This window comes from Toxotes jaculatrix, chromosome 7 (genome assembly GCF_017976425.1).
Source record: "Toxotes jaculatrix isolate fToxJac2 chromosome 7, fToxJac2.pri, whole genome shotgun sequence".
In the NCBI taxonomy this organism is placed as follows: domain Eukaryota; kingdom Metazoa; phylum Chordata; class Actinopteri; family Toxotidae; genus Toxotes; species Toxotes jaculatrix.
In genome coordinates this window covers 29,250,967-29,269,639 of record NC_054400.1, presented here as the reverse complement: position 1 = coordinate 29,269,639, position 18,673 = coordinate 29,250,967, and the positions used below count along the sequence as shown (strand labels likewise).

Genomic DNA, 18,673 nt, shown 5'->3' with positions numbered 1-18,673 from the left:
TGCCTGTATACGTCTTATGGGGGCCTGCAGTAACATGAGTTGGGTCACAGAAAACAGGAGGTGTTCTAGTGAACATTAAGGAGTAACTGATTTATTTCACTAAATATTGTAACTTCAGGAATGTCATGTCATCCAGAGTGCAGTACAGTTCAGTAGTTTGAGGGCAGTTTGACATTTTGGAACTTGTTTGTCATCAAACCTAGATGACTGAACATGAAGTCTGGAAGAGTCCATCAAAGTAGGGTATGGTGTGAACTTTACCAGCTCTGAACTGATTTTTTGTTCTAGTTCTGACAGAAATGTCAAAACTGTTCTCCACTTTAGTCCAGTTTGAAATATTTCAACCACTAATAGAGGAATTGTAGCTGAAATTTAGTTCATACATTCATGTTCTCCTCAGGATAAACTATAATCTCTTTGGTGGATCCTCTGACTTTTCATATAGTGCCATCATCAGGATGCCATTTGAATTTGTTCAGGACCATGTAACTGCAAAACTAATGTTCTAGTAGTTCCAATCAGCCACAGCTGCAATTTGTGTTTAGTACTAATTAGCAAAAAAGTAGCATGCTAATACACTAAACCAAGACTGGGAGCTTGGAAAACCTGATACCTGAATCTGTGTCATACTGATCATACTGAAGTTAGTGTTGAGTCCCAAGCACCACCCCACAGAGCTCCTAGAATTTCTATACACTCACACTTTGTCCAACTGTTTTACATGTATATTTACATTTACTCATTTGGCAAACACTCAAGCTTCAGCACAGTAGGAGACCTTGAAGTAAGTACTAAGAACTAAATGTGTTCAGTGAGACAAAGTGCAAGGAGATCAGGTAAAGAAGTGCACAGTAAGTGTGTGTTAGGCATGTAAGGGTATTAGAGATGTTAGGAGAGGAGGTGCTCTCCGTAGAGATATTCAGGTGATTCTTGAAGAAGAGGGACGCCCCTGGTCTGATAACACTTGGTAGCTTATTCATTGGGGAACCACAGATGAGAACCCTCTGGACTGAGAAGAAGCATAAGCCTGTATGATTGAGAAATTGATTCAAGTAGAAGGGTGCAGACCTAGAAGTCACTCTGTAGGCAAGCATTATTGATTCAAATTTGATTCAGGCAAGCTATGGCTAGCCAGTGGAGGTCAGTGAGCAGCAGAGTGACATGGCCTGTTTAGGTTGATCAAAGACCAGACACACTGCCGGCTTTTGGACCATCTGTAAGGGTTTTACTGTATGTGAAGGGAGGCCCTCTAGAGGGGCACTGCAAGCCAAGAGATAACCATGGCCTGTTCCAATAGTTGGATGACATTCTGAGTCAGGTAAGGCCTGATTCTTGTGGTACAGTGCAAAGCAGCATGACTGGGAGACAGAAGCAGCATGACGAGGAGGTGATTTTTATGTTGATATTGCAATGGATATATTGACTGGCTGAATGACCAAGAGTTCAGACTTAGAGAGGTTATTTGAGGTTATTCTTTCATCCATGTGGATTGGTCATGTGGCAGGAATAACAGGTAAGTTAGGTATCATCTGCTTAGCAGTGTTATAAGAAGTCATGCAAATAAGTTGGGGGGCTGCAAACTTGTTTTAGGTAAAATGACTATATTAGGGACAGGAAGTTCATAGAACTCGGATTGTCCAAATGGATGTTAATTTCACACACAATGAGTAGTGGGAGTATGGGAGAATGTGTAGAGCACAGTGCTTTCTGGTTTGACCCAAGCCTCAGTGAAAGACAGTAGCTCAACTGATTGCAGGTTTACATAGGCAGAAATCAACTCAGCTTTTTTAACTGCACTTCCTCAACCCAACCGAGAAGGAGGCACATGTGGGTGAGGACTGTTGCAATGACTGAAGGTTAGCCAAAATTTCTTTGTCTTTTTGCTCAGTGATACCTTTTTTGCATTTATCAGAGACAACAATAAGAATGGAAAAGAGGCACATAATTTACAGATGGAGTTTAAGTGCTTAGGGTAAATAGGACAGTTTGCCTTGTCAGTGGCCTTGCCCAGTGGACTCGCACCAAGTAGGGGTATACACAAGGGCTGATGCTTACACTGAGACTTCAGCAACAGTCTCTGTTGGTAGCATGAGCTTAACTGAACATGGATGTTCAATTAAGAATTAGCACTTATCATAAGTTCTATTTATGGTACAACTACATGGACATGAAAGAATAGAGCATTAACTACCATAACTTAGATGTTGTTTAGAGAAAATTCAATGAAATGAAATGACAGTTTTGGCTAAATGGTTATCTGTGGAGCTTATCCCTTAGTCATAAACCAAAATGTGATGATGAATTTTTGCTGCAGCTTTCATGCATAATGGAAGTGTTTTACATATTCCAATACAGACACCCAAGGTCATGATGGGTAAATAAAATAGGTTTGCACTTCAGATAATATAGAATTGGTTGGGAGTTATGTGGTGGGCAGTATGTAGCAGGGTTGAAGTGGGTGGTGCTGGGATGGAGAGGGATGAGCCACTGATGAGAAGTTGGAGATCCAGTGAATTGAGTGTGACCTCAGTGTGTCAGCAGATCGTGTAACATGGAGCAGTTTCCAGCCGGCCTGTGTTGTATTGTGTGCGACATACTGCCTGCTGCTCATAGAGTGTTCCTGCTGAGCTTGCAGTTCCCCTCTGAGCTCTGTGTCTCATCACCACTGGTTGTGGAGGGAAGGGAAAGGGGGCATGTCTTTGATATTTCAATTTCATATCATATATCATATATCATATCATTTCAAACTTCTTTATCCACACCATCCGAATCAGTCATTGTATTTTTTTTTCTCCTCTAGATTAGTTTTGGCTAACACAAACTCAGCACTTCCTCCATGTTTACCTGTTGTCTTGATAAATTTCCACAGCTCTAATTCATCAGTACAAAGATCATGTCATACTCACTCTGCTGCTCTCACTTTCTTTCAGTAATTATTTCCTGTTGCTTCTACTTCACTGAAATGCAACGCTTCCAGCGCAGATGTTTCACATTAAAAACCGTCCAGGAGTTTCCTCTCCTAATGTAGGTTTTGAATGTGAAACATCAGCAGTGTGTGTTTAGTTTCACTGACAGATGTTTAAGACTTACTGAATAATTGCATAGCAGAGACAACTGAAATGAATTAGTGGATGTGAACAATATTGAAGTCTAATGAAGTGGTTTTCATTTGTCACTGCCATTCATTTGTTTCATTACTGTATTATCTGATGTAGTATTCTAAATATTTTTAAAAGGACACAACAACCAAAGCCTTTCTGTAACTCTGGTATATTACTGCTTTTCATTGCTGTTTCCCATGTGTTTATGGTGCATTTCTAAATTAATGTGTAATTATTATCATCTGTTGTTTGCATTTTTGCTCTGTCCATTAAATTGGAGGAGGGACAAATCTTTCCATCAGCCTTATTCACAGTTTCTCTAATCACACAAGAACAAGAACAGAAATTTTCTTTGTGATATTCAGGTGTATTTTCGAAATTATGGCATCTTTATCTAGGATTTTGTACTGACCCACTGACCCAGGCATTAGGAAGGAAATATCAGTTAGTGTTTTATTAGGGAGGATTATGTTCTAATTGTGGAGATTTAAATTGAGGCACTGAGACCAAAGGGGCTCAGTAATGGGGCACTGAGCTGTGAAATGGGACAAGAAAGGGCAAGAGGTGGTGGTGGTGGTGAGGGATTTGAGGTTAGTTAATGAGTGCAGTGCACCTGTTAGGGCACTTTGGATACTGAATCTGTTCTTAATGACAATGCAGGACATGATGGTTTTGATGTGGGAATCACTAGAACAGCAGCCTTGAGAGCTCATGTGTAGACACAGTGTAGGACAGGGTCCAGGGCAGACACAGGACAGGAAAAGTACTGCTGATGAGTTAGGGGCAAACTGGCCTGTGGTGGGCCTGCTCCCAGTCTACATTAGGGCCAATTTGCAACATCAACAAAATATTAGCTGTTTTCTATAATAGTTGTATTCAGTAAAATCTGTATGAATACATCTGACATTTAAGATAAAGGATCCTCATTCTGTTTGTGTAAATGATCTTGTAGCTCAAACGTGGCTTTAGATGTTCTCAGATGTCTGTTAACATCTGTCCACTAAAGGATGTCAGTTACACATTTACAGCCTTGCATTTGTTAAAGTGTTACATAGCACAGAGTTTGTTATCATGTTCAAACAGAAGTATGAATTAAGAAAAAATTACTTGAAACTATGCATCAAATGGTATATTCTGAACTATTTCGGGCTGGATATCGCCTGAGTTTCAATATTAGTAATTCAAGTATTTGCACAGTACGTACATAGTTTTGTTCATTTTTGTAGTTTAAATGTTGTCAAACATAAAATACAAAAACTTTGCCTGACTAAACTATAGAATAATAAACAATAAAAAAATAAATAATAGATGAAACCCCTTTTATTTTACTGAGCCCACAGACCTTTCATCTGGCACCACCCTCAGGACAGAGTTGACATTGTTAGACACAAAAGGCTTGATAAGTAGAAAAAGTATCAATGTTATTCAAGAGACAATGTTAATCATTAAGCGATGAGGTAACATTTATTATCAATTATCATTTTAACTCTTTTTGGCTTGACTTCTTTAGCAATGAATTTAAGCACCACACTCTTATATTACACATTTAGCATAAACCTGAACACAAAAATGACCTGTGGGAATATGCCTGCCTGTGAATTTGTAAGTAGTAGTTAGTGATTAGTTATTTGTTTGCAACTTGACCAAGAACTATAACTAACTTTTTATGAGTACACATCATGTCAGCTCGGTATTAACTGAAAAGCTTTAAACTATATTTAATCTCAGGCCTTCTCTGCGACACAGGGCCTCAAGATTATGCAATTAAAACCTCAAGGCCTCGATCACAATATAGTCATGTTGTGATTGTGCATTTTAAAAATGATTTCTTCCCAGAAACTAGATGCATTGTTGCTTATTAATATTACAGCAGCAGAGTCATATCAGAAGAAGGAGGAGGTTCTCGGGATAAAAAGGATGGGAGGAACAGTGTGGTAATTCGGTGTCTGCTGTGATTTACTGTGCCTTGTATCTGTCTTTTTTGGCTGGAGGCCATGTTTGGCCTTTGATGTGGCCCAGATGAAGGAGAGCAATGTATTCTGAGGCATGTGAAAGCTGCTCATAATGGCTGTCGTCATTCTTTTACAGCACTGAGACAGAAGTGGATATGTCCACCTCAGCAGTTGCAGGTGTTCCTCATGCATGGTCAACTACACGTACATGCACAGAGATAGGCATAAACATGCGTTTTAGATCTCACTGATTGAGTTGAAGTACTTCACACTTGAGTCAGATTTTGTGTAGATGAAGTCAAAGATAACTAAAGACATTTTAGTGTTGTTTTCATTCTTGTCCATCAGGAGGAAAAGTCACTGTTTACCTGCTTAACCCAGACCATAGTCTCACTTCTCTGCAGTGACACAACAGACAGACTCTCCTCCACAAATTATTTCCAGACTCCAGATTTACTCACCTGTTCACTAACATACATCCATACACTGTGTGGGTTGAACTGGAGAGGAGCAGCTAACAACATCAGATGACACTAAGAAAGATTTAGATGTCTGACCCTGCAATCATCTTACTATAAACAACTATTGTTATTATTTTTAAAAAATGATTATAGCCGATTATTTGCTGTGAGATGTTTTAGCACAATAAATGTGTGTAAAGTGGAAATGGCTTTCTCACAGGGCTGTGTATCAGACCTATCCTCTGTATAAAATATGGTCTCACAGAAGTGATCAGAAGCAGATGTCCTGTGAGCAGAGAGGAAGGGTCACTGGAAGAAAACAGTGAAACAGTTATATGAAATTAAGAAAAGAATGTGGCTAAACAAACAGAAGTTGAAAGCAATTGTTGTAACGTAACATTTTACTCTGAAACTAATGCTCATCTTGTTTTTGTTTACTCTGGCTTTGATGGGAAACATTTCCTGAAATGCAGGTCTATTCCTGTGAATAGAAATAAACCAATTTATCTCTTACTTTGAGCAGTGTACCAAAAGCATAATTACATTACATTTGGCAGAAGCTTTCATCCACAGCTTTCAAACTGTCCTGTGAATTCTGATGTTTCTCTGTCCGGAGCGTGATGCTGTTATTGAGCTACAAAACCTTGGAGGGAACAGTTTAATGGAAGTTTGAAACTTTGACATGGTTCATTTCCTGTTTCTTCCCAGCAGTTAATGTTGCTGTCGTAACCGTGATCATGATTATTCCCCAAAATTAACCAAGCCGCTGTTTTTTTACTATGACAACGCAATAGTTAGATAACCAGTTTAGTGCCTAAACCTTAACCAAAACTTAACCATGATCAAATTAAATTTTGTGAACTCTAATTTTTTATTGTTATGGAAGGATGGTTTCTTAAATGGTGGGTCAGCCCAGAAAATTCTAGTCCAAGTGTTCCTAAAGTCATTGGGAGGAAATATGCGTCATGGTAATTCTTAGTGTTTGATTTATTTATGATACCACATTTGCAGTGCAATATTACTTCAACAGTACAATGCGCTCAAGTTAAATGCACCTTGTTGGTTTTTATACTGCACCTTGTTTATACTTTAGATTTTATACTTAAATTTTATACTTTAGAATTTGCTTTATTTTTTAGAACTGTGAATTTATTCTCTGAATTTCTATTCGATATTGTATTTGAAATGTTATCCTCTTAACTATCTGGCTGGGAATGGGAGGTCCTGAAGTATTTCTCTTATTTTGGAGAAGCTTTGAATGTCCTCAGAGCTGAAGCCTCTTCTATATCAAATCTGGATTTCCTTGGTGCAGGACAGACCTCTTCCCCTGAGTGATTGATGAAGGGAATAAAAGGGAGATATCATGGGAATCCTTTGGGCCAGTTTATCTCATTGAGCTAAATCCTCTGCTTTTGTCATTTGAGTCCCCAATTTACTGGGATCTTGTATCGTAGTCTGTACAGGAAGTGGCGAAGATAGTAACACACTGTCTGCCTTGACATGATTAACCTGCATTCTGAAAGAATTACAAGAAATCAAATTTGAGTGGTGATTACTTTATTACAGGTTTACAACAGTTCCATTCTGTGTTCACTCGCTCTGTTAACACTGCACTGTGGACGGACTGTGCTGTCTGTCCACGCTTCAGCCACAGATTCATTACAGCCTCTATTTTTCCTCACTAATATTTTGTTGTTGATGAACTGTCATACCTTACTTACTTGGCTCTCTGTAATGTTATTCGCTGTACTCTATCAGGTAGCAGCAAGTTTGCTTGTGTACATGGTAAAATACACACACTTAAAGCTGCCAATATGTGGACAGGCTGTTACCAGTTAATCCTGAAGAGGCTCAGAAGGCCTCTTCACATTAGCTTCAACATCACATCTTCTGTTATTGCTCTGTGTGTGTGTGTGTGTGTGTGTGTGTGTGTGTGTGTGTGTGTGTGTGTGTGTGTGTGTGTGTGTGTGTGTGTGTGTGTGTGTGTGTGTGTGTGTGTGTGTGTGTGTGTGTGTGTGCGTGTGTCTTTCTATGGTTGTGCTGATGAATTTTGTTTGGAAACTCTCGTTTTCACCAGTTCACACTTTAAAGGGCTGTAGGGCTTTAGGTCAGGTTAAGGGTTGGGGTTAGGCATTTAGTTGTGATGGTTAAGGTTAGGGTAAGGGGCCAGGGTATGCATTATGTCAATGAGTGTCCTCACAAAGACAGTAAAGACAGTGTGCATGCGTGTGTGTGTGTGTGAGAGAGACAGAGAGGGAAAGGAAAGCCTTAGCTGAGTGCTGTTACTGGTGGAACTTAGCCAACTGGAAGATTGCCAGCATGACTAGGCATTATTCTCTTACAACACACACACACACACACACACACACACACACACACACACACACACACACACACACACACACACACACGCATTCAATGTGGTTGATATTACATATTTTCACACAAACATTTTCACACAGAAAAAAAATGGGATGAGAAATGATGAAAATAAACATTCTCACAAGTATCATGTCACTTTGACCTGTGTGAGATGGCTCATCATGACCTGACTTTCAGGAATCAGAATTCACATCGTTCAGTTTTGACTTTTGAGATGTCACGGTGTGAATCTTAATAATATGACTTAATAAATCAGAATTATACCTTAGTTTGTCATAAATAAGAGTTAAAGTTATGATTATGATGCTGTTTGTGGCTGCCATCTTTCAGAAGTGTACATTCAATGTGTTGATCTTCAGTAATTAACTCTCTATAGGAGTGTCATGGTTTCTGCCGGAGGAAATAAATGCATGCATGTATTGGCCGCGAAGTGGAAGACAGCTTCTGATGAGCAGTTCAGTGTCAGTGGTGAAAACAGCTGCTGACTGTGTTCTTCATTAAAACAGTGTGTTGTAGTGAATCATCTCATAGAGACACATTGTTCCTCTTCTGTTTGTATTTCTGACACAGTGGCTGTTCAAGGTGCATTTGCTTCCCCCAGTGGTTGATACGCATTTCACTTTGAACTTGAAAAAAAAAAAAAAAAAAAAAAAAAACTTCCTTGAGTTCATTGTCACCAGGCTTCCCTCAGCTGACCCTGGTGACTGACAGCAGCCTGAGAGGCTCCAGGTTCAGCTGAACTCAGTGTCCTTCAGCCTGCCTCAGCCTGTCCTGTCTGTTCATTTACCTCTCACACACACACGGGGGGAGGGGGCGGCAAAAACAAATGGTTATAATGTAGCGTTCAAACAAACAGGAATGCTGCCCAGTACCTCCCCCCCCTCACTGAACTCTTTTCTCTTTTGCTCCTGAGCCACCTGCAGGAAAACACAACAAAAAAAGTTGTACAAGGATGAAGTTGTGTATATGAATATATCTTTAGACAGGACGTAGGATTAATGTTGGAAGCATTCACTGCTAATTACATGGTCAGTCTGTGCAGGCAGTCTATGAAGAGTATAACCGTACCAACAAAGAAAGCGGTCCTATTGTGCTGGAGGCCAGTCAGAGTGCAGGTGCACTGTGTGAGAGGCTCCTCTCACTGTTCTGGTCAGGGCGTCATGGTTCAGCTGATTTATCCTGTTCAGACAACATGTTTATCTGACTGTTAAAGGAAAAATCAGACACTTAGTGAAATTCTCTTATTCTCATCCTTATATATCAACTCAAGATAAATTTAGCCTCCACAATATTTCAGCTCTGTCATTTTTTAAATTTGAATGAAACTAAAAATTCCTCAAATTATTTGTCTGAACAAATGAACTTGAACTTCCTTGCATGAGGTGGGGTATGACTTGAAAACAGATATTGCAACAATACGAATACAGACTACCTCAGCCCCCTCACCACCCCCTGGGGCACCACCAACAGCTTTCATTTTTTACTCTGTTGTAAATGACTTCCTAAACACTGATGTAGCTCAATACCCTTGATCATCACATTGTAACTGAAAGCCTCGAGCATTGAGCAGGCATTTTAGGAACAGCTCTAACAATACTACTACTACTACTACTACTACTACTTATAATAATAATAATAATAATAATAATAATAATAATAATAATATTTTTAGGATTTTAGCTGTTCATCCTACATAAACCTCCAACATATATTCCCATAATTTTGTATTTTATGTTACATTTTATGTTACATGACTAATACAGATTCGAGAATCTGTATTAGAAAAAAATCCTAAGAGAGTAGAGTCATAGTCACAATGTAAAATGGTGATGCTCAGCAAACCTAGTTTCTCCTTGTTAAAAGAGCTAAAATGCAGATTAGAAATAGTTTAAACTCAGATAACTGCTGCCAGTAGATGCACTTTGGTGGATAAATGTTAATAAATTCATGCAGGCAGTTTTGTGTTTCCATGTCATATATATTAACTGTCAAAATCTGTAAAGGATTTAGGATTTTAATTCTAAAAAGAAATATTTTTAATTCTTTTTTTTCTGAATGTACTTCTTTGTTCTAGTTGGTGCGTGTGTGTGTGTTGAACGGATGCTCATCATTGCCTCTGCATATATGCCTTTGCACTCCAAGGGTCTCACAATTGATCCCACAGCATTGTGCATTTGTGCACTTAACATTTTTGCAATCACTTGCTGTTCCTTTACCTTTCGATATTCCCTCCACCGTGGACCGCCCGCAGTGCAGCACTCACAGTGCACTCACAACCCCCCCCTCCCCCAACACAAACACACACATACCACCTCCCACCTCCGGAATCCTCCCCTTAATGAACCCCCAACCCCCTACAGTTTCCTCCTGAGTGCTGACCTGCACTGGTCCTTTAATATTGGTGACAGCTAATACACTTCTAAATGATCAGTTATTATCTCAGGGGCCTCGTCCACAGGGCCCCACTGATTCCAAAGGTCATCCCTCTGTCTTTCAGTATTGATTAAGTGGGCCTGTTAACATGGCTGTGGGCCTTACTGAAAGTGAACATCGCCACTAACATATTTCCATCAGCTGTATCTGGCTGGAGAGACCCATTTAAAAGCCTCTTTGACTGTGTCGCTGCCCCAGTGAATAGGGCAGGATGAGGAGCATAATGGATATGCCAATAATGAAACTAGTGCTACTAAAATATACCAAGGGCCACAGGCAAGACAGACACAAGGAGATGTCCTGCTGAGATATTATATGATTGTATTCTCAGTCTTTACATTTACAAGTTTCTTCTTTCAAATCAGCAAAATATGCTGCACAGTGGCCACAAGAGCTCAACACATTGCAGCTTCAGACAGCAAATGAATGTAAATGCAGAAAAGTTCCTCACCACTGTGGCAACATAGTTATTATTTTTAATTCATTATTGCATTTCATCAGAAATGTGCATAATTATGGGGCAACCCGATGGCCGAATGGTTACAGGCATGTACCACAAGGGCATAATATCCTGATTAGTGGGTCCCAGCTGGCCAAACCCTCTACTGAGTTACCAAAGGCTAAAGAAATAACCATTAAAAAAATCCAAATATGCATAATTATAGTGCCAAGTTACAGCGCTTTGGTACATTGCATGGATGGGTGGTTCCACGTGGCAGAATGCTGGTTCATGCAGCTAAGCACCACTGGACACTGCACGAATGATTAAGATGTTATTTCCTGCATGGAGTGTGTGGCAGCAGACGCGATGCATTGCAGATTTTGTAACACTTCCTGTGTCCAGTAAGTGGTGCGAGAGAGCAAGCAGCAAACATGCAATATGTTGTTTTATATCAGGAGTAGAAAAGATCATGAAACTTCCTGCCACCAGAAGGTGACACTAGGACTATAACTGGATATTAGCCTATAAATGTCTCCAGACTGGAACTTTTATCAAATGTGAAGTTTGGGGCAGATTGGACAATATGTTACAATAACTTCCTGTTTCATGACAAAACATCAAAATTCGCCATGTCAACGAAACCAAAAAAGCTTTGCATTTTAGCATCGCAAAGGTCTTTAGATTACACTGAGCAAATATGTCTGAAGCCATTCAGGTTAATTCCCCAGTAGGAATTCGTTCAGTACAATAACAAAGGATACAAAGCAGAGTTTTGTTTGTGCTTGTTGAGCGGTAACACAATGTTGAGTCAGCTGTGTATCTTGAAAGCACATGTACTGCATGTTAAAAAAAAAGGATGGACAAAATATTAAAAATACCCTGAACAGGGCTTCAAATGAATTAATTTCATGTTTGTGCTCAGTAACTGTATTTACTATCTTCTTGACAGGGGTTGAATATGTGTAGTGTAATGTAGTGTAATAATGTGATTTCTAAGCCTCCCCACATGCTTGTCAAGAAACATTTGTTCATAAATGAACAAATGTTCCAGGAACAGGGACTGACACTGAACTGAACTGTCAGTTTTGAGTTTTATGGTCAAAGTTCCTTGCAGGCTTTGACTGACAGTTCATTGCCCCAATAGTAGAGCAGCAGAGAGAATCCCTGCGCTATTGTAAATGAACATTTGTCCATTTACAGTAATGATTTAAGTCAGACAAACACAAATCACATCTTTGCATTTGACACTGTAGATGTCATGTTTTTGAATGATAGCAACTGTGTCTCTCAGAATTCAGTATCCTCATCTCTGATAGTCACAATCCTAAACAAGGCCTCCAGACCCACGGCTCATCAAAGATGTTGTTGATTTCCTTTGGCTCAATAAATTATTAATCAATAATTAATTGATTCTTTCTTTCTTTTTCAGTTGTATGAACTGGATGATGATGAAAAGCGCAAAGAGTTCCTGGACGACCTTTTCAGCTTCATGCAGAAGCGAGGTAAGTGATTTCCATTTTTGTATAAGATGAATAACAGCATCTCACGCACAGTCTGCTCAGTTGTCATGCTGTAACGTTGGTATGGAGCCTCAGTGGACCTTGGCAGCTGTGATCAACCCTGCAGGTTTAAGCTTCTGTACTTGTACACACGGTTCAGGAAGGGAGTCGTAGTAGTGGAGGGCAATACCCTGGCATTCTCACAACATGATGAATTCTCTTGCTTTTATTGGCCACTTACAGTTTGATGGTGTGAGGATTCTGCTGGCAGCTGCTGGATTTTATTGGAGAAGTAGATCCGTGTGCTCAGGAAGTGAATCACCCAGCAGAGAATAAAAGGCACTGCCAGTTACAATGGCTGCCTATTTTAGGAGCACAAGGTTACTGTGCCGTGGTTTTGTTTTTCTGAATTCCTTGTTCTGCACACAATGTTTTACATGTTTGCAGATATTTTTGTTTTCTGTGCTCTCCTGCCTGTCCTTGATTATCAACACAATGACTGGGAATCTGGAAAACCGATTTACAGTGTGGTTTAATTTCCATGCTGTGACATCATCTGAATTGTTAAAACATGAATATCACCAATAATTTGAACAATATTTAGTTAACCAGTCTGCTGTTTGGTTTCCTGTGCAATGTTAGGAAAAGAATGCTCCTGTTTCTCTGAGGTCAAATTACAACCAAACTACACTGAAAACAGAATCACAATTTATATTGAAACATTAAATGTGAAACACCAACATAGTGTCTCAGTGAGGCATCAGGTTTTTCCTTTAATTTGTCACACATCTGTACATATGATGAGAATTCAATGGCTGAGATCCAGATCTGCAGTCACACACTGATGCTTTCATATTTGAATTTAAAATATTAAAGACTGAAGTTGAAAGATGAAATGCTGAAAGTGAACCACAAGCCATTTGTCATGTTATAGGCTCATTTAATTTGGAAGCTCATATAAGTTACCCACTTGAGGTTACAGCCACATATGGATCAGTCGGGATTTCTGATACCGATACCACTAGTAGTTTTATATATGTATTATACAGTATAGTATACTCTTTTATTTCTTATGTTGTTTTTTTTTCCAGACTAAAAAAAAAGAAAAAAAAGAACAGGAAATCATACAATGAAAAAAAAACCTTATACATACTTATACATGAAACAACATCTCAAAATCAAAAATTTCACCAACTATTGATGGCTTGAATCTAGTTCAAAGCTGAGATTCAAAACAGTAGCCTGTGAGTAAATTTTATGATGTCTGTATAAACACTCTGTCTAAATACTGTGTTATAGAGCCAACAATCAACTGACGAATCTGGTTGAACTAACAATGAGCTGCAACACAACATTCAAGAAAGATTAAATTGAACAGCTTGTGTGAATCAATGACTGTGAACAATTTCTCTTCATTTTCTCATATTTACTGATTTGTTACACTGGATGAACAATTTTGTTTTCCTGCAGTACACGTTTGTTTTTTTTTTTGCTAACTGCATTTTTTCATCTTTTATATTATATTCTTCTATGCTTTCATGTTTAATAAAAAGTTACACTGCCAGCTGCAGTAAACACTTTATTTAATAAAAGGGAAAATTATGACACACACGTGGCTGTTTCAGCTTTGACATGTTAATGAATTTATGAACATTCCAGAAAAAAAAAAAAAAAACATATCCTCAAAATATCCTCAAAACTAAAGTCCCATTTGACCACCAGTCCAGCTGTGTGCTGTTACAGCTGTAGGAAAGCACACGTTGATAAAGTAATGATGTAGTTGTGGTGGTCACTTGGGTTTTCGAGACAGTATGGATTGTTGTTGGAGCGTTCAATTAGAGATTGATTTTGGACTTAGTGTAGGGAGATATTGTCAGTGTGAAGCAGATCAGCGGCAGCCTATCTCCACTGCTAGCCTCTGACAACTGTGATCAGAGTGGACTGCTCCAAATATCCCAATCAATGTTTCTTGAAAACATCATTGTCATTCTGCACTGACAAAGAAACGCCAGCCAGAAGGGCTTCCTCACCAGAGATCTCAGTGAAAAGTGTCAAATATACAGTTCTCCTTTAATATTTCTGATTTATTGGCTGGCTAAACCCAGGCCACAGTAATATAAGGGACATGGGCTTTGAGACTGTCATATAGACAGGTGACAGATTAAAGGAAAAACCAACATAAAGTGTCTTAGTAAGATGTTGGATTGCCAGAACAGCTTCACTGCTCCTTGGCATTAATTTTCCAAGTCTCTGGACTCTACTGGAGGGATGAACACCATTCTTCAAAAGATATTCCCTCATTTGGTGTTTGGATGATGGTGGTGCAGAGAACTGTCTAGTACGTTGGCCCAGATCTGGAAACTGTGAAGGCCACAGCATATGATTCACATCATTTTCATACTCATTAAACCATTCAATGAACCCTCCTGTCCTATGGACGGAGGCACTGTCAATACACACACACACACGCACACACAAATACAGATGAATAGATACAGATACTGTTTACTATAAAATAACTTTTTCAACTTGTGACTCATCGTGTGACCATGGCAACCACAGAAACTACAGCCAGTGAAACAATATGAATTACAGACCTCTTCTTCAGCAGAGAACAGGCGGATCAATGAAGAGAGGCAGCATTGGAGCAACATCAGCTTCAGAGTTTGATTATCGGGTCCAGGACAATAAACAACCTTTATGATGCTAGTTAGCAAAACTTGCTCTATTATTGCTCTTTAGCAGTGTAATGATCAGAGATTAGGCCAGGTGAATAGCAGCTCTCTGTGGTGAACAGGCTGGTCAGATGGGAGTAGCTTTGTGTCCAACTGCTCCCTGTCTGAAGGCAGCTTCAGTCATGCAGAGGTTGTCTAAATGTATATCAGACCATGACGGAAACCTGCTCATTTTGCAAACAGGGTCTATATTAACCCTTTTCTTTAACATACAACTAATTTTCTTAGCCAAACAGATTGGAGGACTTTGGAGACAGATAACTCTAGGTGTCCTAGGTGCAGTTATCTGTCTCAGTTCTCTGCAGCTGAGGTATCTAAGAATTTCTGGTGGTTCAGAAAGAAAGAGTCAAGTGAAGTTTAGTCTAAATTCAGCTGCACACAAGCAGGTGAAAGGTCACACTGCCATACTGAGTGTGTAATCTGACACAATGTATGTGTGACAGTTGCAATAATTAGAATATTAGAGTTGATGTCAACCCAGTTTAATTGCCTTCGGGGTTATATGTCTTTACGTACGACATCTTCTCAGGAATGTGTTGACAGTCTTCAGCTTTGAGTGTGTGGTGTCTGGTTGCAGCCTCAGGCCAGTCATTGGTGTGCACATGGGTATGTTCATCGATGTTCATCCTGATGTGGGAACCTGGTGAGTAAAGTTACATGGAAAGAGTTTCATCTGGGGAAACAAAACACACACACACACACCTCGTTCATAATGGATAATGAACCCTAGGGAACCCATAATCTAATAGTATATAAGTAGATTCGAGTCACTGGATCACTTTTTAATTCCTGAATTTATGGGAGTTGGATTCATAAGGTTGAATTCATAAGCAATAAATCCCACAGTGGCTCAGTTTGATACACTCAGAGGTTTTGCTGTTACCACCACAAGTTTTGTTCAAACCTCAAGACAGATGTGAATGTAGACAGCTGCACGCACTTGCTCTTCTCTACATACTTCTGTCTGGGTTGTGCATGAACAAATGGTTTGTTCCACACATTCACACAAAACAAGATGGTGGCTTCACGACAAAGCACAAAGAAGAGCCCACTTTTTTGCATTTGCAGACATATACATCATGCAGACCCATGTGGACCCTCACAGGCTCAATGGATGTGGAAACTATAAACTGGCCTTTACTTGGTTTGGAATGAGAGGTAGTTCATGGTGGCTAATGAAAACCTTTAACTGAGTCTGTTCACTGACTTTATGGCTCTTCTCCATTTGTGCAACTGTTTCAGTAAGTTCTAGCACTTAACAATTATTACGCATGTGTTGCTTGTGTCTGCTGTTGAGTAACAGTTACATAGCCTTGCTTTATAAAAAAAAAAAAAAAAAGGAAAAAAGATTTTGAGACATGTTTGATTGACGTGTGTCCCTGTCAAGGTCAGGTCCACCTTGTCTTGCTTCTCTTGACGTATACTAAATATTCTCTCCAAACATCCTCCTTCTCAGGCTGCTGAATGTGTGAGTTTGTTCACGATTCTTTAAAATAAATTGCAATATGTTTTTCCTCCAATGAGCACAGGTGTACTGTGTTAGGGTTTGTTCCTTTCCCTGTGTGATAGTGATGCAGCACACTGCTTCACTCACATATTTTCTCTCGTCAGAGGAAACTTGACACTTGAATCATGCAGCAGATGATCTGAACACCCTTGTGTTGGTTTTCAGCCTTGGAAGCAGAGACGTGAAATCCTCAAAAGCAGCACAGACAATGGCTGTGATGGCCTCCTTTGTGTGTTGATAAATACCCAGGGTGATTTACTGTTGCCCCAGGGTTTCTGGCTATTAATTGATTATTATCTCTGAGGACTACCATCAGCACTTTTTCTCGAATAAGTCAACTTTTGTCCCCCACCTAATTGCTTAAGAATACTATGTGGCAGAAGAAAAGGCTGCTTGAGAGTTACCTTAAAAAATGGCAGAGTCTTCGATCGCCGTGACACTAAATATTCCTCCTCACATTGCTGCGACACCCTGCTTTCACCTTTCAGTTGACTCTGCCTTCACACAGTACACACAACGTTGTGCACATTATGTGGATGCATAAGTAATTCTGCTTGTGTCTAGATAAATGTTAAGATTTGAGAACTTTTCTTTAGATGGTTTATATGTGACATCATATGCTATATTTCTCAAAATAAGACATTGTATTATTTTGGTATCAGTACTGATACCAGGCACCAAGTGTCATCTGTACAAGTGACCAGAATTTGTTAAACTGTTTTTGTTTCACTGATTTTTTAAAATAATTTCTAATTGCTGATCTGCTCAGTTGCACATTTCAGTGAGCTTTTAAATAGTTCAATCAAAATGGCTGACAAATGACAAATTTAAATGTTAACCTCATGAAATGTATGAAATATGAAAAGGAAATAGTAAATAGATTGTTCTGAGAGTGCTCCTTAATATGATGTGATGCTGAAAAACAACACTGCAGAAAGACTGCAAAACTGATGACATTCCCATCAACCTTGGCTGTACTTTGTGTTCAATGCTAATTTGCAAATGTTAGCATACCAGCACACGATGGTGAAAATGGTAAACATTATAGCCATCTACATGCAATAATTTTTTACATTTACATCACAAAGGCTTATTAAACGAATTCTGGACTTCAACTTTTATTCTTTTTAACAATTTGGTTTTCTTTTTAGTATTTCAGAATTCTCAGTATTTACTGGTTTTTAGTACGTATCCTGAGTGTTTTATTAGGGTTAGGGTTAGGGTTAGGTGTTAGGGTTAGGGTTAGGTTTAGGATGTTTGATGTGTATTACTGTTGAATTATTTGGTATGGTACAACAGCAGTATTGTGTGTCCAAGGAAAATTTCCCTATGGGACATAAAGTCTTATCTTTTTAATAAGCAGTGTCACAGAATGCCTGTTGTGGCTGTAACCTCTTCTTCCTTCACTTGTCTTGTTCAAGGATAAATCAAGAATAGTCATACCCTTTCTTGCTGCTAGCAAATGCAACAACAAGACCGAAGCCAACAGTGTGTTAGTCCATCTCTAAACACTTTCTGACCTCTGTACTTTGTCTGTTGCTCTCAGCCCCAAGCTCATTTGTTCCTACTGAAGAATCTTTAAAAACAGCTCACAAATCTATATTTATAAAAAAAAAAATCTCAGTCAGTTCTCAAAACACCTGGTCACCATACATTTTATCAAATATTACTTAAACAGAAAGAAGTATCTTACGGGTGGTGGGCCAATGGGAGGCAGTGTCGCCCAGAGTGGGGCTCAAACCTGTGACCTCGAGAGACTGAGTCTCCAGCTCTACCAACTGAGTTAACTGGGCGGTTGTGTTCATGGTAAAGAAGGAATATGCCATCCAGCGCAACAGTGTGACTCACTGATTTTAAATACTTTTTGCACAACAATAGAGCTCTGTGGCACAGAGGAACAAGATATATCAGGCTTCTGATACACACACAATATTCAGTTCATTATTGGTTTTGGTCTTTTCATTGTAGACAGAAAGAAAAATACAGAATCAGGCCAGTTAACTGAATCTTCACGTCCTGGTGATGTTGGACAGTCTGTACGTTACACCCTCCTCCTCATCTTCATTTAGAGAGTTGAACAGAAGTAGATAAACAGTTGGTTTCCCCCTGTGATGCTGCATTAATAGTTCATTTCATGGGTTAAAAGAGCAAAGTCAATGAG

At 39.2% G+C, this 18,673-nt stretch overlaps 1 protein-coding gene across 1 annotated transcript in view; it reads left to right on the top strand.

Moving 5' to 3' along the window:
• The window catches only part of arid3c (AT rich interactive domain 3C (BRIGHT-like)), a 59,844-nt gene that overhangs the window by 28,737 nt on the left and 12,434 nt on the right, over positions 1 to 18,673 (top strand). Inside the window, exon 3 of the mRNA XM_041042922.1 lies at positions 12,201 to 12,273. Within this exon, the coding sequence (XP_040898856.1) occupies positions 12,201 to 12,273 (73 nt within the window). The remainder of the gene's footprint in view (positions 1 to 12,200; positions 12,274 to 18,673) is intronic.